The sequence below is a fragment of the Canis lupus genome, chromosome 11 (genome assembly GCF_011100685.1).
Source record: "Canis lupus familiaris isolate Mischka breed German Shepherd chromosome 11, alternate assembly UU_Cfam_GSD_1.0, whole genome shotgun sequence".
NCBI lineage: Eukaryota > Metazoa > Chordata > Mammalia > Carnivora > Canidae > Canis > Canis lupus.
The window spans coordinates 58,594,981-58,622,876 of NC_049232.1; the positions used below are offsets into that span (position 1 = coordinate 58,594,981).

Genomic DNA, 27,896 nt, shown 5'->3' on the forward strand with positions numbered 1-27,896 from the left:
TGGTTCCCTTCTTCCTTCCCTTGGCCCCGCCTCCCGGAAGCTCCGATGGGTCCTCGCCTGCGGGTCAGGGGTGAGGAGTGGGGGCGCCGAGCGGACCCCGGCGAATAACTGCCCGAGTTCCGCTCTCCAGCGGCGCGAGTCGTTAGAGACCAGGTTAGATCTCGGCCGAGGGCGCTGCGGGACTGTGCGGGGCGTCGGGAGTCTCCACCCTCCCCGGCTGCGGGGCTTCCCTCTCCTGGGCCTGCCATTGGCCGCGCGGGAGGCTGGGGGTCCCTGCCCCCTCGCGACTCGGCTTGGGGTTGCGGCCGGAGCCTTGCCCTTCTGTGTCCTCTCTCCAGGCGAGGTCCGACTCGGGTTACTGCCGCCCATAAGCCCCCTTTTCCTGGAGCGTGGCTCGGACGCGGGGTAGTGTGTCGTCTCGGTGATGGCAGGGCCGCTTTCTAAAGCAGCGAGGTGCTTTAGCATCCATTTCTCCTCCTCGAGCTCCGAGACCCCGGGAGGCAGTTTGGGCAGACAGAGTATTTGCTCGCCTCCCCTGTTGCTGTGAGGAAACTGAAGCTCTTGTGGAAGTCCCTCCAGGCAACACGGCTCCCTGAGAGGTAGAATTGTGATTCACACTCAGGTCAGGGCTCCCCAGGGTTGCACCGAAATGATGAGGAGAGCGTTTGGCGATAGGGAAGAAACTGCAGATACAAGAAAAGGGAGCTGGTATTTCTGAGTGTGTTCTTCGTGTGCGGCGTTATGCTTAAGTTCTCCCTGTACTTACTCATCCTTTGAAAGGGGCACGGTAATAATACTCTTATCCCTGGGATAGGAGACTGAGCCTCAGCCTCAGTGATGATACACGGCTTGTTCAGTATTAATGATTCAGTAGACACTTCTCAGGTCGCTTTCAGCTCTGTGTTGTCCCCAACACAATAGATTTGGTTCCTGTCCCATTCAAACTATTATTCTGATTCTGGCATTTCAGGAAGTGAGATTTCTCTTTTTTCTTAGTCTCTTCATTCTTTGCCCATTGTCCCATTTGTCTTACTCCTTATCAGCATCCTGTTTAGAAATTAGTAGTTGCCTAGATTCAGCCCTGACTCTTAACTCCACATTTCACTTTTTTCTTTCCAGGAGGAATATGGGGATTGTGTTCCTTGGTATGAAGTTCATGGATTTAGGTTAAGAGGCTGGCAGAAAACTTGCTAGTTTTTACTTTGGAAGTGATCTCTTTATTGTTGCTCTTCTTTCATATCTTACCAAAGTTTCTGTTTTTTTTTTTTTTCCCCTCTCCAGGAAGACAGCTATCATCTGGTGCCAAGATGTCAGGAATTGGAAATAAAAGAGCAGCTGGAGAGCCTGGCACATCCATGCCTCCGGAGAAGAAGACAGCCGTTGAAGATTCAGGGACCACAGTGGAGACAATTAAGCTTGGAGGTGTCTCCTCCACGGTATGTGGAAACAGTTCTATGAGAGCGTGCTTTTCTTTTCTCAATTACAAGCTGAAAGTAAGAATTTATGGAAGCCTTCTGGTCTAAGAAAAATTTATTTGAAAAGAGGGAAATAAAACAGGCAGAAGTAGGTGAAATGATGTGGTCAGTTCTGAAAAGAGTATATTGACATTTGATCTTTATTTCCAAAGGTATGCTTCTGATCTCTGGAGAGTGTGGTGCCTGATACACATTGATTATAGGCATTCAACAGTGGGAAACTGTACAGTCATTTTTCATTCACTGAAAAGTTAGGTGCTAGGTACTAAGAGGCGGTGTTCCAAAATCACTGAGAGAGTTGTGATGGGTCACAGTCTGAGGCCAGACTTCCTGGAATTCACTCTCAGCACTAACACTTTCTAGCTGCATGGCTTATCCTCCCTGTGCCTCTTCTCCATGTTTATAAAATTTAATATGGTACCTACTTCATTGGGTTGTTGAGATGATAAAATGAAAGAGCCCCTGTTAAGGGTCGAAATGTTACCTTTAATATGTAAGTACTCCTCCATATATGTGAGCTATTAATAATAATTATTGGGCTAGGTATTATGACTATCATGGTGAATAAGATAGATACTGTCCTTGCTATTATGGAGTTGACAGATTCATTAGACTGTTCTACACCAGAAGCTTAGAGTAATGTTATATGTCCATTAGACATCAGAAGTTCACTATAATAAGTGTGGATCTAGATTAGGAGTCTGTATTCTGAAACTCAGCCATGGGGATATGGTGTTAAAATGCTACATTTGTATAGCTTATGAAACCACATCTCTTCCTTATTTGAATTAGGCTCAAGATGAAAGAGAAAATGGGAACATTCAGAGTAAATAGTTGATGAAGTGTCATTTCTGAGTCTGTCTGGGGTTCAACTACTCTGTACTGCTGCCAGGAGGTGATTTTGTCTTAACACTGAATCACGTTATGCATCCCAAGGACATTTGCTAATTCAGTAAATATAAATATTTGTTGAACATCTGTTATTTCTAAATACTATGCTTTACACTGAAGACAACCCCTGGACTTCAGTTTGTTAAGATGGCACTGCCAAGAGACCAGACTGTTCTAATATTTATGAGTGGGAGATGTGATGTTCATAGGGATAAATAGCCATAGGCTCTAAGGGAAGCAGACAGGATTCATCCCAGTTTGGACATTATCCACAAGTCATTAGAAGGTCTTAAGCAGGAGAGTAACATGCTCTGACTTCTGCTTGGAGAATAGATTATAGAGGAGCAAGATTTAGAGGTTGAAACGTTAGCAAAATTGTTCCCTTGTTCCTTCGCCCTCTTCTCCTTCCCATTATGGGTGGGGAGTTGGGACATATCTCCACTGATTCCTGCCCCAGTTGGTTGAAGGTTGCCTTTATAGGCAATATCTCTTCTTCTGCACTTCAAGGTTGCTGTAGTGAGCCAGCTGAGATTGTGGAACAAAAGTTGAAAAGATTCCAGGTGGCTTGAGGTGGGAACACTGCCTGTATGAATGGAGCTGTCCACCACGGCTGTGCTGAAGTCTGGGAGACTGACAGGACATGGCATGGGGAACAAAAGTGTCCACTACAGGAGACTGTTGCAGTAATCTTTTTTATTTATTATTTTTTTATTGGAGTTCAATTTGCCAACACATTGCAGTAATCTTGATGAGGGATCATGGTTGCATGGGTCACCCTGGAGGTAGTGTTGACAAGATTTGCTGGTGGAGTGGATGAAGTTTATGAAATCCCCAAATTTGTAAGTATAGACTGTCCACTTACTGAGCTAGGGAGAAGTAGGAGAGGAACATACTTTTTGGGAAGCTGTGGAGGATGAATCAGGAATTTGATTTTTGACATGCAAGTTTGGGATACTTATTAAACATCTGAGTGGGTAGGTGGTTGAATACTATAATCTGCAGTCTGAGGAGAGGTCGGGGTAACGCTGTACATTTGGGAGGAGGTATTTAAATCCATGAGACTAGAGGCTCTAAGCGAGTGTAGATACAGAAGAGGTTTGATTGAGAACAGAACCCTGAAGCGCTGTGATGTTTTCATTTCAAAGAGATGCAAAGAGACAGAAAATGAAGTAGATGGAGAACAAGAGTGACTGGGGGCCCAGAAGTCAAATGAAGAGAGTTTCAGGAAGGAGTTGTTCAGGTGCTGCTGATGGTTTGAGTAGGGGGAGCATTGAGACATTTGGTTTAGCAGTGGAAGGTTCTCGGGAGCCTTGATAACTGTGTTTATGGAGTGGTAGTGCTAGAAGTCTGATTGGAGTGAGCTGAAGAGAATAGGAGAGGAGAGGAATTAGAGAAAAGAGGGTAGAGACCGTGCTTTGCAGGAGTATTGATGACTTTGTCTTTGCAAGACAAAGAAATGGGGCATTAGCCACAGGGAAATGTGGGGTTTAGGGAAAGTGGTTTTGTTTTGTTTTTACGATAGGAGCTATTACAGCAGGTTGATTGAAATTATTTGGTAGAGATGATAAAGTTGATGAGGTAGTAGAAAGAGGAGATGGTTGCTGGTGTGAATTTCATGAATAGGGGAGAGAGCATGGCATGTAACATACAAGTGGGGAATTGGTTTTAACTGGGAGCAGGGGCAGTTGATCCATAGCAACAAAGAGGAACACAGTGATATGAGTTCAGTTGTAGGTAGGTCAGTAGTTGCAGTTATGAGAGATAGATGTGGACATTCTCTCCTGATTGCTTCTATTTCTTTTTCAGTGAAATCAGAGGCGACTCATCTGAGAGTGAGGATGGGGGAGGAAGTGTTGGAGGTTTGAAGAGACAGGAGAAGGTATGAAGTAGTCATCTTGAAGAGGGAATGGACTAGAGAGATCGAGTATTGTTGCTGGGCAGCACTGAGGACCTACCTGACTCTGTGATCATGAGATAAAGTGAGCCCAGGCAGCACGGTACTTTGTTTTGTGGTCACATTCAGCTGCATGGATGTAGGCCTGGAGTAGTGGAGAGGTGGATGATACCACGGGTGGGGTTTTTACCAGGTAGGTGTGGAGAAGGAGCAAGGAAGGAAGAGGTTCTAAAAGGAGATGATTATGACTGATCATGGAATTCAAGTTCAAGAAAGAAAGGGAGTGAGGAAGTGAGAGGAGTGAAGGATGGGAAAGATAGAGGACCAATGATTGTAGGTGCTGGAGAAAGTGAAGAATTGGAGGAATCAGGGAACCCGAGAGAATGAGCTGGACAAGTAGGTGGTAATTGTGGAAAATGGGGTGTTTGAAATTCAGCTTATAGAGAGCATACACGTACAGCTCAGGCTAAGAATAAGAATAACAGAGTTTGGTGGCTGAGGGAGGTAGAGGACAATATCATTGGAGGAAAGGAAGTCAACGACTTGAGGATTTGAGATACAGGAAAGATCATCTATATGGGAATTGTAATCAGTAAGAACCGTGATAGTAGTAGCATTGGAGAGTGATAAGCTAGGTACTAAATCTTAAGGAAACATGGGGAAGTAATCGGCACATTTATAGACCAGTGCAGGAAGGCAGGGTGGCAGGAGGATGCCTGCCTGTTTCTGGCCCAGGGCAGTGCTGGAGAAATGTGCAGGGAAACCGTATTCTCATCCTGGTTTCAGTTAGAGCAAGAAGGGGAAAGGAGGGCTCAGAGAAGAGGTTAAGGATATCTTTTATTAATGGTATTAATAACTATACGTTTGGAACTATTGACTAATTTGGCATATCAAGTGTTTTAACACTGGAAGAAGGAGAATAAAATGGAAGAAGGAGAATAAAAGCAAAACAGGATATTGGTGCTCTAATAAACAGTGCTTACTTTAAAATATTCATGAACTTCGAGGTAAAGTAAAAGTGTAATCCTTTCCAATCCTTTGTTTCTGTGCCAGGGTTCTCCCTCCCTGACCTCTACCTCCCAACTTGTCCTAGGGAAGAGGTTAGGGTGAAAAGTTAAAGATACTGAGAGAGGTGTGGAATTACTGATGGAGTGATATTTTTGCAGAAACAGAAGGGAATGAGATCCTGAGCACAAGTTGAGGTCAAGTATGGAAGATAGTGGAGATAGAAGGGATTGACAAGGAAAAAGGAGAGAATTAAAATCCTGGAAGATCTAGATGAGGATTGGTATATGGGGATAAGGGCACAAGGTATCTGGAAAGATAAGATTTTATTCAAGGAATTTAAGGTCTCAGTTGTGACAGAGTTACAGATAATGACAGAAGTCCAAGATATGGCCTTTGAAATGTGTGGCTGAAGCACAATGGGGGAGATACTCACTAGAGTTAAGGAATTCAGAATGCAGCGTAGCTGCTAGAGGATTCGATGGTCTGTCCACATGTGTTCATGTCCACATGCATATTGCGCTCACTGCATATGTTGGCAGGCACTGGGGCATAGAAGGGCCCAGGTGCCGAGGTTCTTGATCGAGTGAAGGGCAGTGCTGAGGAGATGGGTGGCAGCATTGATCAGGGTGGAAGGTGCTCTGACTGAACAGTGGAGCCTCACAGGACTTTGTGGATGTCCATGAGAAAGAACAGTGAGATGGGCGAAGTCCAAGTCCTAGTATATGAGTGACATTCTCACTTCCCATCATCGCAGATTCTTTCCTTTTCTTCTTCTGTTCCTACTTCTTATCCAATGATTTGTTATAAGATTTAAAAAAAAAAATGAACAGCTTTAGTCATAGCAATAACGAATTAATGTGACCTTGTTGAATTTAACAGCTGATTTGCCTGATTTCTTTGGGGAGACTAATAAAATCGGTTTCCCGGGGCAGGAGGAGCTAGACATTCGAACACTGCAGACCAAAAATCGCAAGCTGGCAGAAATGCTGGATCAACGGCAGGCCATCGAAGATGAACTCCGTGAGCACATTGAAAAACTGGAGCGAAGACAGGCCACTGATGATGCCTCACTGCTGATCGTCAACCGGTACTGGAGTCAGGTAGCTGCCTCATTCATTTGCTCAGGTTTTTATTTGAGCATTTTTGTTCTCAGCACTCTTCATTTCTCAAGTTGTGTTCTTTTGGTTTTTCATAAATGTTGTACCCACCCTTCTCAGTTTGATGAAAACATCCGTATCATCCTTAAACGGTACGATCTGGAGCAGGGTTTGGGAGATCTCCTCACAGAAAGGAAAGCCCTTGTCGTGCCCGAACCAGAGCCGGACTCTGATAGCAATCAGGAACGGAAAGATGACCGAGAGAGAGGTGAGTATTTGTAGTGGATCTACCACCACATGCTGTGTGGGTGTTGGAAGTAGAGCTTTGCTTTCAGGATTTCTATTTGAGGCAAGAAAGAAGACTTTGGTATTTCCACTTTTATCATGTTGACAGCTTTTTTTTTTTCCCCTCTGTGTCCTCAGGGGAAGGGCAAGAGCCAGCTTTCTCTTTCCTTGCTACTTTGGCCAGCAGTTCCAGTGAAGAAATGGAATCTCAGCTGCAGGAGCGAGTGGAGTCCTCCCGCCGAGCTGTGTCCCAGATCGTGACTGTCTATGATAAATTACAAGAGAAAGTGGAGCTGTTATCATGCAAACTAAATAGTGGAGGTGAGGCAAGAACCAGGAGACTGGGAGAACGGGGAAAAATAAGAGCTCACCTTTGTATGCCGATTTATAGTTTGCAGACTTAACGTATTTATTTTTGATTAAATTCCTTGCAATCTAATTTCCAGTATTACTAGTAATACCTGTAATGTCATTGCTATGGCATGTTAGTATTTTCCAAGTGTTTCATATTTTGAGGCACACGATAGTCCTGTAAGAAGCTGAGGAAAGCCTCATTCTGAGGAAAGCCCCATTCTATTTATTAAACACTTTTATAATTAGCAAAATTAATTTTATTATTTAAGGAATAACTGTTTCTGGACATTTGTGTAGTATTGGCCATTGATTTATTTATTAGTGATAATATTTTATTTTAAATATTGGTAATTATTTTAAAAATTTTGTTTGTTAGATACTGAACTTTAATTTCAAAGAGTCAGTTTTTTAAAGATTTGTTTATTTATTTTAAAGATTTATTTATTTGAGGGAGAGTGAGTGAGTGAGTGAGCACAACCAGGGGGTGGGGCAGAGGGAGACACAGGCTTCCCCCCTGAGCAGGGAGCCTGACACGGGGCTCAGTTCCAGGACCCTGGGATCATCACCTGATCTGAAGACAGATCCTTAACCGACTGAGCCACCCAGGCACCCCTAAAGAAAATTATTCAAGAGATAGTCTGAGAGGTGGGTGGAAGGGCAGAGGAAGAGGGAGTGAGACAATCTTAAGTAGGCTCCATGCCCATTGTGGAGCCTGACTGGGGGTTTGATGTCACCACCCTGAGATCATGACTTGAGTCAAAATCAAGAGTCAGATACCCAGGCATGCCCAAAGAGTTTTAATATGTTCTTGTTTGTTTGTTTGTTTGTTTGTTTTTCTCTTATCTCTAATATTTTCAGAAAGAGATGGCTCAGGTTTTAGAGCTGTTGAATGATTTCTGTTTACAAAGATAAAAGAGGGGAGGCTGGGTAGCTTAGGTGGTTAATCGTCCGACTCTTGATTTCTGCTCAGGTCATGATCTCAGGGTCATGAGGTGGAACTCTGTGTTGGGGTCCGCCCTGGGCATGGAGCCTGCTTTAAGATTCTTTCACTTCCTCTCCCTCTGCCCCTCCCCCTTCACACAAAAAAATAAAAAGATAAAATATTATATGGATGGATAAGTGTCTATTTGAAGTAATTATGTTACTAGTCAGTGTTAATGGGGAACCTTACAGTTGTATAATATAGTAAAGTATTTGTGCAGTGAGGTTGCATTTTAAATGCCCAGATTTCACATTTTTAATAATCACGGTCTAGTTGTAATATCGTAATTTCTCTGATTGCTATTAAGATGTTTAACCTTCCAGGGTGCCTGGCTGGCTCAGTCAGTTGAACATGTGACTTTTGATCTCAGGGTTGTGAGATCAAGCCCCACATTGGGGATGGAGCCTACTAAAAAAAAAAAAAAAAAGATGATTAACATTTTATTTCTGAAAGTAATACAGAGAATGTAATGAATCATTGGATGAGCAAATAAGAATTTTATTACTCTAATTTTCTTTAAGGATACTTGGGCTAAATTATCAACAGAATTAAAAAATGAGAGATGTAAAATACTTGTGCGTATTTGATGGGAAATGGTTTCTTTTGCTTTTCTATACATGTATTTGTGTATTTAATTATTTGGATAATAGTTTTAGAATATACAGATCAAAAACATTTAAGAGTAGACTATAAAAGTCCTCCCCTTTCACTTCTCAAAGATAATCATTGTAAGCAGGTTATAGTACAAAGCTTCGTGTCCTCCTAGACGTTTGTATTCGTATATTACATCCACTTGTGAGTTCCCAGTTAAACTCTGTCCCCTGATGTAGTGCCGTGGCTCACTCTTCTTTGTTTCTCCAATGTCTAGCACTGTATCCGGTATCTAGTGTGTGCTTAGTTAATAGTGAATGAGTGGCTATAAATCACCTACTATAAACTGAGCTGGGCGTTACTTCGTTTTCCCTTGGCTATACTTGACCAGTTGGATGGTATGGTTAAATCCTAGTAATATGCCCGTGGATAAACCATATGGATTATGGTACGTACCATATGTATATTATATGCAGATAATATGCCATCTGCAGAGGTTATGCCAGTGTTAAACTTGATTTTATAAATGAAAGTCAAGTAAAAAAAATGGCTATATATTAAAAGGAACTAAAATGAGTAGCATACTAAACAGTATTTTAAAATTATTTTTGATGGCATGCATTTTAAGGTTAGAGTTTAAGTTAAAAAATAAAATAAGTGGGACGCCTGGGTGGCTCAGTGGTTGAGCATCTGCCTTCAGCTCAGGGCATGATCCTGGGATCCGGATTGAGTCCCACATTCGGCTTCTTGCAGGGAGCCTGCTTCTCCCTCTGCCTCTGTCTCTGCTTCTCTGTCTCATGAGTAAGTACATAAAATCTTAAAAAAGAAAAAGTTATAAATCGCTGAGCTATTATTTATAGCATAAAAGGCAATTGCTGTTGATAAGTTGAACTTGCGAAGAGATAAAGATCTATAAAGTATGAATTGTAGCATCAACTATACTTTTTTGGCAGTTCATTTTTTTCCCCATGTTTATTTTATTCATTTGTTATTACTACTATTTTTAAATATTTTATTTATTCATGAGAGACACAGAGAGAGAAAGAGAGAGAGAGGCAGAGACACAGGCAGAGGGAGAAGCAGGCTCCATGCAGGGAGCCCAACATGGGACTCGATCCCAGGTCTCCAGGATCATGCCCTGGGCCGAAGGCGGTGCTAAACCGCTGAGCCACCCGTGCTGCCATATTTATTTTATCTTTGGTTCAAAAGAATTGTATTTATCAGCTTATTAATTCACTATTTATTGAGCTCTTACTGTAGTCTAGGCTTTGTTCTGAGTATCTCAAGATATTAAAAGGACTGAAATTCAGCTCCTCATTCTTAGCTTGGATTATGAACCAGAAGCTTTGAGAACTTTCAGAGCATATGTTTTTTTGACCGTGCTCATGGGTATTCTTATTTAGTAGGTGTGGAATGGATCCTAGGGAAGTGTCTAATCTTAAAAGTTCCACAAATGATTCTATAGGCAGTCCTGGTTGAAAACCACGAAACCCGCCACATGACCATCCTGTTCTGTATGGTGTTTGAGTGATGCCAGGGAGATAGTAGGAGAGACCATAATTTTTCCTCCTGGTAACTGTCTTTACAGGGCATTACTATATATCCTGAGAGTATCTCGTTTCACTTGCTAACATTTGGATTTGAGCTATTATATTTGTCACTCTAATTTGAAACATATTAACTTATTGTAATAAGGTCTGTAAATTTATCTACTATCTTTGTAAATTGTAGTGTACATTTTGGCTTTTGAGCTTCAGGCGTGCACCTTGCATCCTGTTCTAGAACATGTTAAATAATTCTAAGCTCTTATGTTTACTCTTCCATGATTTTAGAGGTGCTCATTTGTACAAGGAAATTTCTGCTCTCTGCCCTCCCCTTCTTTGTGTCAACAGAGAGACATTTCATGTTGGTGTTAATGAATAATAGGAATTTGTGATAGCCTTATGAAATAGAATTTTATTGTTATGAAGTCTAACACTGATGAGAGATCCTCTATCTTGTCTACAGTTGTAAAATGTAGTTTTTTTGGTGATTCTGTCTTTTCCAAATAAAGTTAAAGAATCTCCATTTCTCTTCTCATGGCATTTTGACTTTATAGAAAGGAATGGGAGGTAAGTGACCTTGGCTCTGTGTCATTTTCTACTGAAGCACCAGAATGGCTTATTTCCTTAAGCAAGTCATTTAAGGTCTGGGTACTTTTTTTTTTTTTTTTTTTTTTTAAGATTTTATTTATTTATTCATGAGAGATACACAGACAGAGAGGCAGACACAGGCAGAGGGAGAAGCAGGCTCCATGCAGGGAGCCTGACGTGGGACTCGATCCCAGGTCTCCAGGATCATGCCCTGGGCCAAAGGCAGGCGCCGAACTGCTGAGCCACCCAGGCTGCCCAAGTTCTGGGTACTTAATCAGTCATTTGAGGATAATAACAACCAGCCTACTTCTTGAAGGTTTTCAGGAAAATAAAGTGAGATAACATGTTAACATTTTGGTGGGATGCATAGTTTTAAAATTTGACACTATAGATGCTAAACTAAAGTGCAGTTCTTCTCCCTCAGATAATCTGATAGTGGAAGAGGCGGTGCAGGAGCTGAATTCCTTCCTTGCACAGGAGAATATGAGGCTACAGGAATTGACAGACCTCCTTCAGGAGAAGCATCGCACCATGTCTCAGGAGGTACTTAACCCGAAAGGAGAGATAGTACTTCTCAGTGGCCTGTGGCAGACATTGACTCAGAATTTTGAGTACTTTGAAGGTCATTTGTCTGTAGAATGCCTATTTTTATATTGAAAAGCATGCAGAAAAAAAAGAAAGGAAAAAAAAAAGTATGTAGGGCAGGCTCAAGTGACCAGTTCTGAGCAATCAAAATCTGAGGAAGGGTTAAGGAGAAAAAAATAATCACATGTTTCTTCTAGACGTGTGCCTCTGTTAAACAGACACTTGATGATACTAGTTTTTAGGAAGAAATACCATCATATGGGGTTTTGTGAAACAACACAGCAATCCCCCCAATAATGAATTCCCCCAAATATAAAATATCGTGTACAATGTTATGAGGAATGGGTTGGTAGAAATTTCTTATAATGGGCAGTAGGAAGTACTGTTGATCACAGCCTGGGAACTTGAGGAATGTGGGTTTTCAATCCAGACTTGGGTGGAAATAGTGCCATGACCAAACTATGTCAGGATTTGGGTATTTATTTATTTATACACAGTGATTGAGATAAAGTGATAATAGCCCTTTAAGATTTTTTTGACATTCCTGATTATTGTTTCAGTTTAGTTCAAAGGATATTGTGCTGAAATTTGACATACTTTAGTTTGGCCACCCATGCCCTTGTGCTTATTATTAGTAAGTTAGTAGTTACCATCTATTTAGTGCCTAGCACTTAAGCACTTGAGTATTATCTCTAATGGTCAAACGATTCCCATCTTACTGCTAAGAGAACAAAATCAGGGAGGTTGATGAGTGGTCTGAACCCACAGCCAGAAGGTGATCAAACTGATTTGGATGTAGGTCTCTTTTACTTCAAAGCCATGTTCTTCATCACGCCGTTGTTTTGTAAACTCCAATGCCAAGGTCCATGCTGGGTGTTCTTATGAGAATCGTCTGGGAAGTTCATTAACACATGTGGATTCTTATAAGCCTTATAAAGGGTTAGAGTAAAGCAGTGCTTATAAATAGATTGGAGTGTAGTAGAAAAACAGAAGGACTGCTGTCACGTTGGAGACATAAACTAGGTGCCACCAAAATAGGAAGGTTCATCTCTACTGGCCCTTTCCCAATCCTCATGTAACATTACGAAGCTGGAGAGTGACGTTGCTTTGCTCAACTGAGCTGATGTCCATTGTGGCTTTTGTGGCTGGCTGTTGATGTGGCCTGTCCATTGGGTGGAAACTCACCTTTGGTTGTCCACTGGAATGCCTGCATGTTGTTGCCTCCAGCGTGGCAGTTTCAGGGTGGTAGGGCTTCATACATGGCAGCTGGTTTCTTCCATCTTCCAGAGAATGAATGTCTCAAGAACTTCAGGCAGAGTCTGCATGGCCTTTCAGACATGGCCTCAAAGTTACATAGCATCATTTCTATTGGGTCACTAAAGTTCACCCAGATTTAAGAGGAGGGGACTGTGCCACCACCTCTTGATGGGAGGACTATCACAGATTTTTGAGACCATTTTTTAAAACCAACAAAGGGTAAGTATAGATTAATGTGAACATGTAATAGTTTTGTAATTAAAGTTTTCATGATTGTAACTGACCCAGAAAGGTTAAAAATATCTGATTTCATTTTTATACTCATGCACTGGCAAGAAGGTGAAGGAGCTTCTATTTAAATTTTGTTTACAATGATCCATAAGCGAGGATTAATTTTGTGAAATTTGAGATGTAAGATAGTGATGGAAGGTATTGCTTTTCTTACTCCGTATTTTTTTTGGCTTTCTCTTTCTGGATGCCTTGTCTTTGGGATATAGTTCTCCAAGTTACAGAGTAAAGTGGAGACAGCCGAGTCGCGAGTGTCTGTCCTAGAGTCCATGATCGATGACCTGCAGTGGGATATTGACAAAATTCGAAAGAGGGAACAACGACTCAACCGACACTTAGCAGAAGTTCTTGAACGGGCAAGTGCTGTTTCATTCAGAGCTTAGGGACTAAGATCATTTTTAAGGAATCTGCTCAGAAAGGGTGGACTTGGGTAGTAGTACCTGGGGACAAAATGGACTCTTTAAAAGTACTTTGGTGATCAGACTAAAATCTTAGGGCCTCTTTTCACTAAAGAATCTTTTTCCTTGCTGTAGGTGAATTCGAAAGGTTATAAGGTCTATGGAGCCGGGAGCAGTCTCTATGGTGGCACAATCACTATCAATGCCCGGAAGGTAAAATCGGTGACTCCCTCGGGACACATTTTTGAACTAGTGTCAGCTGTTGTGCTGTGTACTTAGGAGTTCACAAATGGCAGAGGGGTTTTGATGGAAGAAGGGGTTAGTGAAGGTGGAAGCTTAGGAATGGGAGTGATTTAGAAATTCTTTTTCTTTATGCTCGTTTTGCAATTTTCCTGCTTCTCTCCAGTTTGAGGAAATGAATGCAGAGCTGGAGGAGAACAAAGAGTTGGCTCAGAACCGTCACTGTGAGCTGGAGAAACTTCGGCAAGACTTGGAGGAGGTCACTACGCAAAATGAAAAGCTGAAGGTAGGAGACACCTTTCTGAAGAGCCGTAAAATGAATCTTCTCACTGATCAACTCACATACATACCGATCAGGCCTCATAACTTATGAGGGAAAAGAAAAATGTGAGTTTTGGGGCCTCCTGGGTGGCTCAGTGGTTGAGCATCTGCCTTTGGCTCAGGTCGAGGTTCTGGGATTGAGCCCCACATCAGGCTCCCCATGGGGAGCCTGCTTCTCCCTCTGCTTATGTCTCTGCCTCTCTCGGTGTTTCTCACAAATAAATAAATAAATAAATAAAATCTTTAAAAAAAAAAAAAAAAAAGTGAGGGCAGCCCAGGTGGCTCAGCGGTTTAGCGCTGCCTTCAGCCCAGGGTGTGATCCTGGAGACCCAGGATCGAGTCCTACGTCAGGCTCCCTGCATGGAGCCTGCTTCTTCCTCTGCCTGTGTCTCTGCCTCTCTCTCTCTCTCTCTGTCTCTGTGTCTCTCATGAATAAATAAAATCTTTTTAAAAAAAGTGAGTTTTTTTGGCATACCAATTTATTTACTTATTTTTACCCTGCCTTGTTCTGGAAAGTAATTAAAATAGTCTACAAAGATGTATAGACTGAGCCAAGGTGTCCTAACTTGGAAATTGTTGAGAAAATTGAGGAGTAGGGTAAACTGGGGTGATGATCCAGAATGTATTTAAAAAAATATGTCTTGTATACAAGATATATGCATAGAGCACTTATACCCCATAACAGGGTCAGCTATCACATGCAGTAGTGGCAAATATGGGTCACAGAATTTGGCTCTGCAGTACCTAGATGTCAAAACCGAGAAGAAAACATGATCAGTGATAGTACCTATTGGTTCTCCAACCTGCCTGTTAGAGTTTTCTCTCCCCAGGTTCTTGGAGGGTGGGAAGAAAGTAGATCCTGAAAGTCTTCCTATCCCTCTTTCAGTAATAGCCACGTGTCTTTTATAATTTGATTTGTTTCTAGGTAAATACGGGAATAAAGATGTTTGAACCGTACAAACAAAACAAAAAACCCAACCTGAGTTAAATCAGTTAAAGTGTTTGCATAATTAAAGCAAACCATTGCTTAAGAGAAGCATAACGTTTTTTGATACAATGTCAAAAGTATATTTCTCTGTGACTTCTCATAAATAGAACCAAGTTAGTGACGGGGGTCCTCAACTATGTTTTAAGAATTAAACATCTTGACAAATTTCATAAGATTTCTCTGTGTCCTCACATCTGATAGATTTCACAGGGCTCTTCTGATGTTATTGGGTGTAAGTTGGTACATGTTGTAAAACATATCAATTAACACAGTTCTTGGGTGGAGAATACAGGTACCTGGTGTCACCTCTTGGATGGTCAGATTTAATTTGATATAGATTTTACCTAAGTGGAGGAGTGGGCAGATATAATCCATAATCTTCATAAACCTTGTCTGAAATTACACAGACCTCATAGTATTTAAGGTTTTATTTCCTCTCTAGCATCTAGGGCACAGACGCTAGCTAGCTTCTAATGTTTTTGGGCCCTCCTCAGGTGGAATTGCGGAGCGCGGTGGAGGAGGCAGTTAAGGAGACTCCGGAATACCGCTGTATGCAGTCACAGTTCTCCGTCCTGTACAATGAGAGCCTGCAGTTGAAAGCGCACTTGGATGAGGCTCGGACTCTGCTTCATGGCACCAGGGGGACCCACCAGCGCCAAGTTGAGCTTATTGAGGTAACAGCCTTGCTTTGTCTTCTGTATATAAGCTTTTCTGCCTCATAAATTCTATAATTTTACCCTCTCATGAGCAATTATCTCTCATTCGGCAAACATGTTTAGAGTGGTCAGAGGCCTTTGCTCTGCCGGTTGGTGGGCATCCTGCCATCCGAGATCAAACAGCCTCACGGGGAGAGTAGTGTCCATTAGAATGCAGAGTGGGACAACGAGGCATGCTTAAAACAGGCAATGATAAAGGAGACGGAGCATCTGATTTGACTGCAGAACCTTCCTGATACAGCTTGCCTGAGTAAAGTGTGAAGCTTAAGTTCCCTAGTAGAAAACTTGAATACAGATTTTATATAAAAATAGGTTCACTGGTAGAAAAAATAGAAGGGCATTCCCAGCAGTGAGAGGAACATATTTAAAAATAGCTGAGCATGGCTTGGAGCCTTCTGTGCCTGGGCAAGAATAGTGGGTAGAAGCTGCCTCCCCATTTATAAGCCATTATAGTGTGTCAGGGCAAATGTAAATACTGTTTTTTTTTTTTTTTTAAAGCAGAAACTTTTTTTTTTAATTTATTTTTTACTGATGTTCAATTTATTAACATACAGAATAACCCCCAGTGCCCGTCACCCATTCACTCCCACCCCCTGCCCTCTTCCCCTTCTACACCCCTAGTTCGTTTCCCAGAGTTAGGAGTCTTTACGTTCTGTCTCCCTTTCTGATATTTCCCACACATTTCTTCTCCCTTCCCTTATATTCCCTTTCACTATTATTTATATTCCCCAAATGAATGAGAACATATAATGTTTGTCCTTCTCCGACTGACTTACTTCACTCAGCATAATACCCTCCAGTTCCATCCACGTTGAAGCAAATGGTGGGTATTTGTCATTTCTAATAGCCGAGTAATATTCCATTGTATACATAAACCACATCTTCTTTATCCATTCATCTTTCGTTGGACACCGAGGCTCCTTCCACAGTTTGGCTATCGTGGCCATTGCTGCTATAAACATTGGGGTGCAGGTGTCCCGGCGTTTCATTGCATTTGTATCTTTGGGGTAAATCCCCAACAGTGCAATTGCTGGGTCGTAGGGCAGGTCTATTTTTAACTCTTTGAGGAACCTCCACACAGTTTTCCAGAGTGGCTGCACCAGTTCACATTCCCACCAACAGTGCAGGAGGGTTCCCTTTTCTCCGCATCCTCTCCAACATTTGTTGTTTCCTGCCTTGTTAATTTGCCCCATTCTCACTGGTGTGAGGTGGTATCTCATTGTGGTTTTGATTTGTATTTCCCTGATGGCAAGTGATGCGGAGCATTTTCTCATATGCATGTTGGCCATGTCTATGTCTTCCTCTGTGAGATTTCTCTTCATGTCTTTTGCCCATTTCATGATGGGATTGTTTGTTTCTTTGGTGTTGAGTTTAATAAGTTCTTTATAGATCTTGGAAACTAGCCCTTTATCTGATACGTCATTTGCAAATATCTTCTCCCATTCTGTAGGTTGTCTTTGAGTTTTGTTGACTGTATCCTTTGCTGTGCAAAAAAGCTTCTTACCTTGATGAAGTCCCAATAGTTCATTTTTGCTTTTGTTTCTTTTGCCTTCGTGGATGTATCTTGCAAGAAGTTACTGTGGCCGAGTTCAAAAAGGGTGTTGCCTGTGTTCTTCTCTAGGATTTTGATGGAATCTTGTCTCACATTTAGATCTTTCATCCATTTTGAGTTTATCTTTGTGTATGGTGAAAGAGAGTGGTCTAGTTTCATTCTTCTGCATGTGGATGTCCAATTTTCCCAGCACCATTTATTGAAGAGACTGTCTTTCTTCCAATGGATAGTCTTTCCTCCTTTATCGAATATTAGTTGACCATAAAGTTCAGGGTCCACTTCTGGGTTCTCTATTCTGTTCCATTGATCTATGTGTCTGTTTTTGTGCCAGTACCACACTGTCTTGGTGACCACAGCTTTGTAGTACAACCTGAAATCTGGCATTGTGATGCCCCCAGATAAGGTTTTCTTTTTTAAAATTCCCCTGGCTATTCGGGGTCTTTTCTGATTCCACACAAATCTTAAAATAATTTGTTCTAACTCTCTGAAGAAAGTCCATGGTATTTTGATAGGGATTGCATTAAACGTGTATATTGCCCTGGGTAACATTGACATTTTCACAATATTAATTCTGCCAATGCATGAGCATGGAATATTTTTCCATCTCTTTGTGTCTTCCTCAATTTCTTTCAGAAGTGTTCTATAGTTTTGAGGGTATAGATCCTTTACATCTTTGGTTAGGTTTATTCCTAGGTATCTTATGCTTTTGGGTGCAATTGTAAATGGGATTGACTCCTTAATTTCTCTTTCTTCAGTCTCATTGTTAGTGTATAGAAATGCCACTGATTTCTGGGCATTGATTTTGTATCCTAAGGCAGAAACTTTTATTCATGTGTTCACTTCTGTACTTTCCGTAGTCCTTAAGGTAATGTTTGTCATAGTTGGTCTTTTACTGTATGTCTGGCAAATGAATTGAATTTAATGTATCTTACCATACATACGTTTATATCCTGTTTTACCACTTAGTACTTCTAGTAAATTACAACATTCTCACAGGTAGTGGCTATTTCCCTTATTTAATATCCTGCCAGTTCTCAAGTCAGTTTTTGTAGCTGACTGGTGCTCATTAAATGTCAACTAAATTGGAACATTGTAGAGTAATCCCTCTGAGTATTTCTTTTTTTTTCTTCTTAGATCCTTACTGGTCAAAATTAGGAAACCTAGTAACAATATGATGGTGTTTCCACATTTGGATAAGAAGTTTTGATTGCTTCCCTTTTTTGTGTGTAGCGAGATGAAGTTAGTCTTCATAAGAAGCTGAGGACTGAAGTGATCCAGCTGGAAGATACTCTGGCCCAGGTCCGCAAGGAGTATGAGATGCTGAGGATAGAATTTGAGCAGACCCTTGCTGCCAATGAGCAAGCAGGTATGATTATCCTTGCTTCACCCTGCAGTTTGCTGCACATGCTTCCCTTAAAAAGCATAATGTGGTCACCCGAATTTGTTAGTATTAAGTGGAGCTCAGATGTCTTAAAGACCCTTAAATCAAATCCTGTAATTCATTTTGGTTCATAGCCTGGGTATTTGTTTTGCAACTCAGATTAGCCAATTTTGTTTTCTTCTTCTGAGAAGGAATCTGTCTTTTGGTAATTTTCTGTATTTCTCAGAGGTTCCTGATGTGTTCTGCACTTTCTCTCCTTGTGCCTTTGCCCTTAATCTCAGTTCTTCATAACATTGCTATTGCTGTATTTAAGGCCCCATAAACCGGGAGATGCGTCACCTCATCAGTAGCCTCCAGAATCACAATCACCAGCTGAAAGGGGAGGTCCTAAGATATAAGCGGAAACTGAGAGAAGCCCAGTCTGACCTGAACAAGGTAACCAGGAGGGGTAGAATCAGTGCTGTCTGCTGTTCCATTTGTCAGGCTGGTCTCGAGGGAGGCGAGTAGTGTGGTTACCGCAAGTGGTGTGCTTCTTTTCTGTCTTTGTCTCCCAGACACGTCTGCGCAGTGGCAGTGCCCTCCTGCAGTCTCAGTCCAGTACTGAGGATCCAAAGGATGAGCCTGCAGAGCTGAAGCAAGATCCTGAGGACGTACCTGCCCAGTCCTCCGCATCAAAGGCATCTCAGGAGGAGGTCAATGAAATTAAGTCCAAACGGGACGAGGAAGAACGAGAACGAGAAAGGAGGGAGAAAGAGAGGGAGCGAGAAAGAGAGCGGGAGAAGGAAAAGGAGAGGGAACGAGAGAAGCAGAAACTGAAAGAGTCAGAAAAAGAAAGAGACTCTGCTAAGGATAAAGAGAAAGGGAAACATGACGATGGAAGGAAAAAGGAAGCAGAAGTTATCAAACAATTGAAGATTGAACTCAAGTAAGAGAATTTAGAGTAACTGTTTCTGACTCACAAGCTGAGGTTAGGACATCATGCACAAAATGTTTGGTTGATGGCGTGGGTTATAGAGTGTTGTAATATTTCAGGTGTAACTAAACATACAATTAATTGTGCTCTCAGTCCTTAATCAGGTGTACAATCCTTAGTACAGGTGGCTTGCACGGGCTCTTGCGTAGTCTGGGTCAGTGGTCAGGTCTCAGTAAACCCTCCTTGTGTAGCCTTGCTCTTCATGAATCCGAGTCAAGGGACAGGATGTCATGATTTAAGTGATACAAGAATTAGTGAAATTAACTGCTTGGGGATTGCTACCCTGAACTGTAATTTAAATCATATTAGGTTGAGTTTGTATCACTAGAACTTGAACAATGTTGATTTGTTTGCCTGGCAGTTAACTAGTTTGTGTATGTATCAGATCATTTTAAGAGCTGTCTTAGGAGGTTTACCCCTGCGAGCATTGAAATGGTAAGACAATCCTGTCGGTTAATGAAACACCAGCGTGACTTCACATGCTGCCCCTTCTCTTCCTGCATAACCAGTAACTTCTCTGGGAGAACTAGTTATTTATTTCTTGTTTCCCGTTGGTCGTGCCTTTATTGATACTTGGATTTGAAGGACAGCTGCGCCCAGAACATTTGAACTTCTTTGGTATATAAAAGTATAGTAAAGAGGTTTGATAAATTAGTAGATGAAGATTCAGTCTTCAGCTGATGGCTGATCACTGCACTATTGAATCTAGTTTTCTACCCCTTTTTTCTGCCATTCTTTCCTCTTGATCTCTTTAAGGTAAATGTTTTTTTCAAATGTATCAGAATCCTCTGGGTGACTTATTTAAAGTATATTCCTGGACCACATCACAGACCTGCTGAATCTCAGTTTCTAAGAGTAGGGCCCCAGAATTTTACATCTTTAATTAGGGCCATAGGCATTTATTTTTATAGCTTTATGTTAGAGAACTTAGTCTGAAGGGAGAAATGATTCTATTATCCAGCTTGCTTTTCTGTAGTTTCTGAGTATATCCACAAGTCTCCCGTTGGGTCTGTGCAGAAGATTTATCTTTTAGATCTGTGATAAAAGGTGTAAATGGAACTGTTGTAAACTATTTTGCTCAGTTCCAGTTTCCCTTGCTCTGATCTCCTGTGTTTTCTCATTACACCCTTTCCCTCCCCCTACTACCCTCATCATAGGAAGGCACAAGAGAGCCAAAAGGAGATGAAACTATTGCTAGATATGTACCGCTCTGCCCCAAAGGAACAGAGAGACAAAGTTCAGCTGATGGCAGCTGAGAAGAAGTCAAAGGCAGAGGTAATCTAGTCTGCCATTACCTGTCATTCTGGTTACAATCTGTATTTGTGGGATTTTCCTTCACATTTCTGAAGGATGTAGTTTCTTTCTTTATCTTTAAAGTCAGTGTTTAAAACTCAGCGGCATTTTCTTTCCTTTCAGAGACCATCTAAAATAAAATAGATTTCTGTATTCTCCACCAGGTAGTAAGGTATTTCACAATTTCTGGGAATAGGAGTAACCTTTTCAGACTTTTTATTCCCTCTTTCCCATTAGTGATTTCCCCATAAATCATTGTTACAGTGAGTTTCTTTTCTGATTACTTTTGGGAAGAATGTCTTAGTTTCTTACAATTTGGAGGCCTTAAAAAAAAAAAGGTGAGAACCACTATCCTAAAGAGAGGTACACGTGCACTTCTCACCAGTGTTCCTTATACAAGTGTGTCACGTTGGAACGAAGTGGAGTTACAACAGTGTTGTGCTGTGGTGGACCAGTATATCGTTTTTCTCCCTTTCTAATTCTGTCAAGGTACTTTTGGTGTTGGGGGCCCTCCATTTGCACGTGATTAATTGATTTTTGAAGTTTTATTACGGTTTTTTCTTCTTGTATGTGTGATTCTTTACTTCTCTAGTTGGAAGATTTAAGGCAAAGACTCAAGGATCTAGAGGATAAGGAGAAAAAGGAGAACAAGAAAATGGCTGATGAGGATGCCTTGAGGAAGATCCGGGCAGTAGAAGAGCAGATAGAGTACCTGCAGAAGAAGCTGGCCATGGCCAAGCAGGTGGGCACACTATCTTCATTTAGTTAGGTTTTTAAGTAAATGTTACTTGACAAGTTATTGGCAGTGCAATTTTCTTTCATTCCATTTTTTTCTTTTTCATGAATACGTTTTTCTCCTATATGTATGTTCGTTTTTATATTGAAGTCTTTCATTATTATTTTGTTTTATGTATTTGTGGGGCAGGAAATTTACTTTTATTTTCAAATGGATAGCCGGTTGTTCAAACATTGTTTATTGCGGGATCTATCCTTCCTCTGCTGATCTAGAATCAGGGATATAGTGAGTATAAATGAAAAAATATATATTATGTAAGGTTTTATGTATGTTATGGTTACAAATATATGAAACTAAGAAAAAAGAACTGTAGAGATTTTTCTTCTCACAATGAACATACTTCTTTTTTTTTTAAGTCCCCATGAATTTTATTGACTTTCAATAATAAAGATCCCGAAAATGGAAAAGCTATGTACGTACACTGTGAGGAACATCTTCACTGCGTCTAAAAAAATAGCAAAATGGCAAAGTGAAGGAGTTTTAGTGGTGATTTGATCATTAAGTACCTTGAGAAGAGGAACTTTATTAGAACTTTTATGCATTCTTTTTATAAAAAGTGGGCTTTGGCTTTTCTTAAATTTGGTGATTGCCAATTTTCTCTCCTTTGCTCTTTTTTTTTTTTAAAGATTTATTTATTTATTCATGACAGACAGAGAGACAGAGAGACAGAGAGAGGCAGAGGGAGAAGCAGGCCCCATGCAGGGAGCCCGACACGGGACTCAATCCCGGGACTCCAGGGTCGCGCCCTGGGCCAAAGGCAGGCGCCAAACCGCTGAGCCACTCAGGGATCCCCCTCCTTTGCTCTTTAAAAAAAAAAAAAAAAATTCTTCTGAGGAAATTGCACTCTTAATAGGTTCTAGTAGCAGTGGAAAGGCACATGTATTCTTATATAGGATAACCCATTATCTTAAAAATGTTCATTCTCCGTAAGTTAATGTATAAATTTAATATGATCCTAGTAAAAATACTGATTTTTGGTAGTAGGCAGACCAGTATTAAAGTACATGTGGAAGAGTAAATAAGAGTGGCCAGTAAAACTGAACAAGAAGAGCAGTAGGGTTGAGGGGTGGCCGTTCCTATCAGATGTAAAAACATGAAGTTTCAATAGATAAAATAGCTTGAGGCTAATATAGACTGTTAGGACTGAATAGAAAGTCCAGAAAGAGACCAAAGTACCTATGTGTATTTAATATGTGCCAGAGATACAGTTTAAAGTCAGTGGAGGAAAAGGAAGACTATTAAATGTGGTAGGGCAAAAAGAAACAATAATATTGGGAAAAAGTTGGGTGTATAATCAGACACACTTTTATACTAGGATAATTTCCAACTGGGTAATAGCTGTAATATTAAAGAAGTTAATCCACTAAAAGAAAACAGACAAATTTCTTTATAAATTTGGATGGGGGAATCTTTTTAACTGTTAATATAAGTCTAAAAAATATGAAAAGAATTGATAATTTCAACTTATGAAAGAAGCCCACAAAAATTCTACCTGGCAGAAACCACTGTTAGCAAAGCCAGAAGATAATGACAAACAGGCAAAAAATATTTCTGACTCTTAGCATAAAAGGGCTTATCTTTCTTCAAGAAAAACTCCCCAGAAATGATAGAGAAGAAAACCCAACGCCCTAATAGAAGAATAGGCAAAAGATAAGACTCGTTCACAGAAAAGGACACAGATGGCTCTTACACATCTGAAAAGATGTCCAGTCTCCTATTAACACAAAATGTAAGTTAAAAATATTTTAGATACTGTTCTTCACCCATCAGATTGTTGTGCAGTACTGTTGGAAAGTCTAGTTAAATTTGATACTTCAGTTGTGGGGAAATCATGAGAAAATGTGAAGGTTTCGCGATAGAAGTTCACTTCACCAACTGCTACTTGATCATTTTGCTAGATTATGTATGGTATGTGTAAGCTTTGTCCACTTTGACTGTGAATATAGATCACCCAAGCATCAGACCATCAGTGCCAGTAGCTTCAGATAATAAGGGCTTCTTTTGTATTCCTAGGGCTAACCTAAGTGACAGAACTAAGCTTCCTAACACTGAGTCCCTCTGTCACTAGGTTAATTTATTTCTGAATGAACACTGGGAAAATTTAGTTTCCAGTGCTCATTTCTTTGGAGCTAAAAGATTTTATTAAAATGAAGGTTCTTTCTCCTTATTTTAGGAGGAAGAGGCACTCCTCTCAGAGATGGATGTTACAGGCCAGGCCTTTGAAGACATGCAGGAGCAAAATATCCGTTTAATGCAGCAGTTGCGGGAGAAGGATGATGCAAATTTCAAGCTCATGTCTGAGCGTATCAAGTCCAATCAGATCCACAAGTTGCTCAAAGAAGAGAAGGAGGAGCTGGCTGACCAAGTTTTGACTCTAAAGACTCAGGTAATTCAAATAAAGCTTTCCAGAATTCTGTTGACGTAGGGCGCTTTCTACGTGAAAGTATGCCTTAATGATTATGTGGCATTAAAAAATAAGAAAAAACCCTAAGAACTACATGTACCTTGTAAGCATTCTGGTAAATAAATTATACATCTCTGCAAGGGAGTACAGTGTAGCTGTTAAAACAAATATGGATCTGTTAATATGGAAGATGTTATCCTTAAGTGGTTTATTATCCCTTTTATGTTAGTAATGTGTACGTTTTGTGTATATGTGTGCTGTGTATTTTTACAAATTTCTGGAAGGCTGCATGAGAAACTGTGAGAGTGGTTACCTGATTATCTGTGGATATTGGGATGAGAGCCTGTGGGTGTGTGACTTTACTTCTTACCCTTTCATGTTAATTTTACCTTGTATGTGAATTTCAAGAAAAAGGCTGCTTTAGGACTTCTAGCCATTCTGAAAGATACACATGGCCTTTATTGGAGCTGTAATTTTCATGGTCTAGTATGAATTGCCAGGCTTTGAGAATTAGTATGGCTGAAGGAGATGAATTTTTGTAAATGGAATTCCCTTAGCTTTTGGCAATTTGAGAATAATTTTCAATGGTTTCCTAGACTCCTGCTTGAATCATTAACAATGAATTTTTAACTTTTTTTTTTTTTTTTGTATGAAAGGTGAAGTATTGTGCTCTTGCATGTATTTTGAAGGGCTCATAGGTAAAGACAGTGAAGGTTTGAGATTTCTAACAGACTCTTTTTGTGGGCCTACGGATTAGCAGCACCTAGCAGTTAATTGTTTTTTTCTTTCCTGTTTGTGTTAAAAATCTGATTTTCTTTTTCAAAGGTTGATGCCCAGTTACAGGTAGTAAGGAAATTGGAAGAGAAGGAGCATCTGTTACAAAGCAACATTGGCACAGGGGAGAAGGAACTGGGTCTTAGGACACAAGCCTTAGAGATGAATAAACGCAAGGTATGATTGCTTACACTGTAATCTAAAGTGATGATTAATCTCAGGGGAGCAAATAAGTAGGACACTGATGAAATTACAGGTTCACTTTCTTCCTTGGACCGGGTTAACATTTTGCCTCACTAGAAATAAGATGATGCTATTTGTATGTCCCACCTAGGCGATGGAAGCAGCCCAGCTGGCAGATGACCTCAAAGCGCAACTGGAATTGGCTCAGAAGAAGCTACATGATTTTCAGGATGAGATCGTGGAGAATAGTGTCACCAAAGAAAAGGATATGTTTAATTTCAAACGAGCTCAGGTAAGAGCAGTTGTGTTTTTTTTTGCATTTCACCTTTTAGGTATTTTCTGGGCTCTGGAATTTTACGAAAGAGTTATTGGTCTGATGTATGTCATTTTCTACTTGATTATAAGTTCCTTAAGTGAAGAGACCAAGCCTGTTTTCTTCACTGCCATACCCCTAAAGCTTATCCTGATACCTAGCACCTGGTGGGCATGAAATAAATACTAATTAATTGAATGAATTGGTGAATTTGTAAAGTAGCAACATACCAAATTAGAGGATTTTAAAGTTCTGTAATTTTTCTATTTTAGGCATGTCAAATGTTTCTCATAATAACTTTCTATCCTCATCCATACATCTGTAAATTATTATTATTTTTTTTAAAGATTTTATTTATTTATTCAGGATAGACACAGAGAGAGGCGGAGACATAGATAGAGGGAGAAGCAGGCTCCTCTGTGGGGAGCCTGATGTGGGATTGGATCTCGGGATCCTGATTTGAGCCAAAGGCAGGCGCTCAACCACTGAACCACCCAGGCATCCCACATCTGTAAATTATTTTAATCCAATCTACCTTCAGCTTAAAAAGAATTACCTTAAAATAAAGTGGCTTATCTAGTTTTTCAACCTTTTTTTTTTTTTTTTTTTTAATAAACTATTTCTATAGAACTAGATTGACAGTAGTTAGGTGCAACCTGAGTTTGGTGATAGGGTTATGGTTTTTTGCTCTGGAACAAAAGAAGGTATTTGCCATCTGTAGTTCTCCGCATCTCTAGAAGATAATTGGATTTGGGACACCTGGGTGGTTCAGCGGTTGAGCATCTGCCTTTGGCTCAGGGTGTGGTCCTGGAGTTCTGGAATCGAGTGCCACATCAGGCTCCCTTCGTGGAGCCTGCTTCTCCCTCTGCCTATGTCCCTGCCTCTCTCTCTGTGTCTCTCATAAATAAATAAATAAAAATATTTTTAAAAAGATAATTGGATTTGAAAGGACAGAAAGTGCAAATAAAGCACAGCAGAAGGTTCCAAGTTAGAGCAATTTTTTTTTTTTTTCTCAAAAATGGCAGGTCTAGGAGAGTATTTCTAATGTGTGCTGTGTTACCACAGGAGGACATCTCTAGACTCCGAAGGAAGCTGGAGACCACAAAGAAACCAGACAATGTGCCCAAATGTGATGAGATCCTGATGGAGGAGATTAAGGATTACAAGGTTAGGAAAATTGCCTCAGTGATTTCTTTGTGTGTTTTTTTTTTAAGTGGCCTACTAACAGACTGGGAGAATAAATGCTAAACTTCCTTACATGAATGAAGGTAACCAGGGGATGGTTTATTTTAGTGGGGAAGTGACACTCTCATCTTAGTGCATACGGGGTTTCCTGGTTGTTTGCTTACATATGATAGCCATTTAAACCTTTACAGTTGATCAGACTCTGATTTTTTTTTTTTTTAGGCACGCCTGACCTGTCCATGTTGCAATATGCGTAAAAAGGATGCTGTACTTACCAAGTGTTTTCATGTTTTCTGCTTTGAGTGTGTAAAGACACGCTATGACACCCGTCAGCGCAAATGTCCCAAGTGTAATGCTGCGTTTGGTGCCAATGATTTCCACCGCATCTACATTGGTTGAGCCAACCCAAGAGAAGAAGAGGGAATGGCTAGACAGGCACTTCTTCATTAACCACCAAACCTCTACCTCTTCTCTCCTTGACTGTCGCCTGCAGGGCAGTTTGTCTTTCGACTACCTTTCCTTCACAGACTTCACATCCAGGTTCCCCTCTCTAATGGCTAGATGACTTCAGGGAAAAAGACTGGTAAAGGCAAGGCTTGGTTTTCAGAATGAATTAGAAACAAACAACTGTTATTTGTCTTCCCCGCCAGCTTATTTCTTTCCTGCTTTTAGGTGTCTCAGCATTTTCTTCTTCAGGCTTACCATATAATCTTGGACTTCCATTCCTCCTGAAGAAGTAAATTGGCATATTTGACATGGAGAAGGGAACAAAGAAGAGTGGAGGCCTCTGGCTGTGTTGGAGGGTCAGGGTGATCTTTTAGAAATAAGCTGTCTCTGGGCACAAACATTTCTTGAGTTGGGTAGTAAACTTTTTGTAAAGTTGGATTATAAAATAGTGTAATTGTGCTACCTTTTCCTGGATGGATTGAAGCCTTAATGAAATTATGTCCAGGATGATTCAGTCCATTTCCTATTTACTAACAGAGTAACTTGTCAAGGTCAGCTGGTTTCCATGTTCAAGTTATTTAAATTTTGAATGTTCCACTCATTAAAAAGTCTTTAAATTTCTTGAGGCCAGAATAATTTCCATTTCAGTAGCCCTTTTGATCTTACAATGAAATCAAGATTGGAGAGGATGGGGAACAGGACTGAGATGATGAAGAGATCTTCTGGGTACTTCAGAAACTTGATATGGGGAGGCCTCAGTGAGCTATGAATTACTCTCATCTGCCTCTCCATGGGGATTGCTGTAATCCCTGTTTTCTGGAAGATTCCCTGTAATGTTTCTGTAGGACTTTATACTCCACCATCTTCAATTAAAGCAGGAATCAGTTTGTTTTAGTGTTTGTGTTTTTCTTGGGCAGCAAGTGGTTTGGGTTTGGATTTTTACTGTTTATGATGCTTGGCTAGGAGAGCTGGTTGTCCAGCATCGGGGGAATGCAGCCTGTGGAATGTTGTGGAAGAAACCACTAGTCCCATGGGATTTATGGGAACTTCCTCTAGCTGAGAACAGCAGAGAGCCCCTTGTCCCAACTAGTTT

The 27,896-nt window shown here is 40.7% G+C and overlaps 1 protein-coding gene across 4 annotated transcripts; it reads left to right on the plus strand.

The window, feature by feature from the left end:
- On the plus strand, window positions 1–27,697 carry RNF20 (ring finger protein 20). 4 transcript variants are annotated; one of them, XM_038552978.1, is made up of 20 exons: window positions 1–153; window positions 1,282–1,436; window positions 6,201–6,368; window positions 6,486–6,633; window positions 6,789–6,971; window positions 11,134–11,252; window positions 13,049–13,195; window positions 13,373–13,450; window positions 13,644–13,763; window positions 15,281–15,460; window positions 18,285–18,420; window positions 18,749–18,870; window positions 18,990–19,360; window positions 20,566–20,683; window positions 21,294–21,443; window positions 23,671–23,883; window positions 24,727–24,852; window positions 25,010–25,150; window positions 26,237–26,338; window positions 26,579–26,755. In XM_038552978.1, exons 2-20 carry the CDS (start codon window positions 1,308–1,310, stop codon window positions 26,753–26,755), a joined length of 2,928 nt encoding a protein of 975 aa, XP_038408906.1. In that variant the 5' UTR covers window positions 1–153; window positions 1,282–1,307. The 4 variants fall into 4 exon arrangements, with proteins under 4 accessions (XP_038408906.1, XP_038408908.1, XP_038408907.1 ...); XM_038552980.1 differs by lacking the exon at window positions 1–153 and adding an exon at window positions 216–343; XM_038552979.1 differs by lacking the exon at window positions 1–153 and adding an exon at window positions 451–599.
- Window positions 27,698–27,896: the final 199 nt, after the last annotated feature.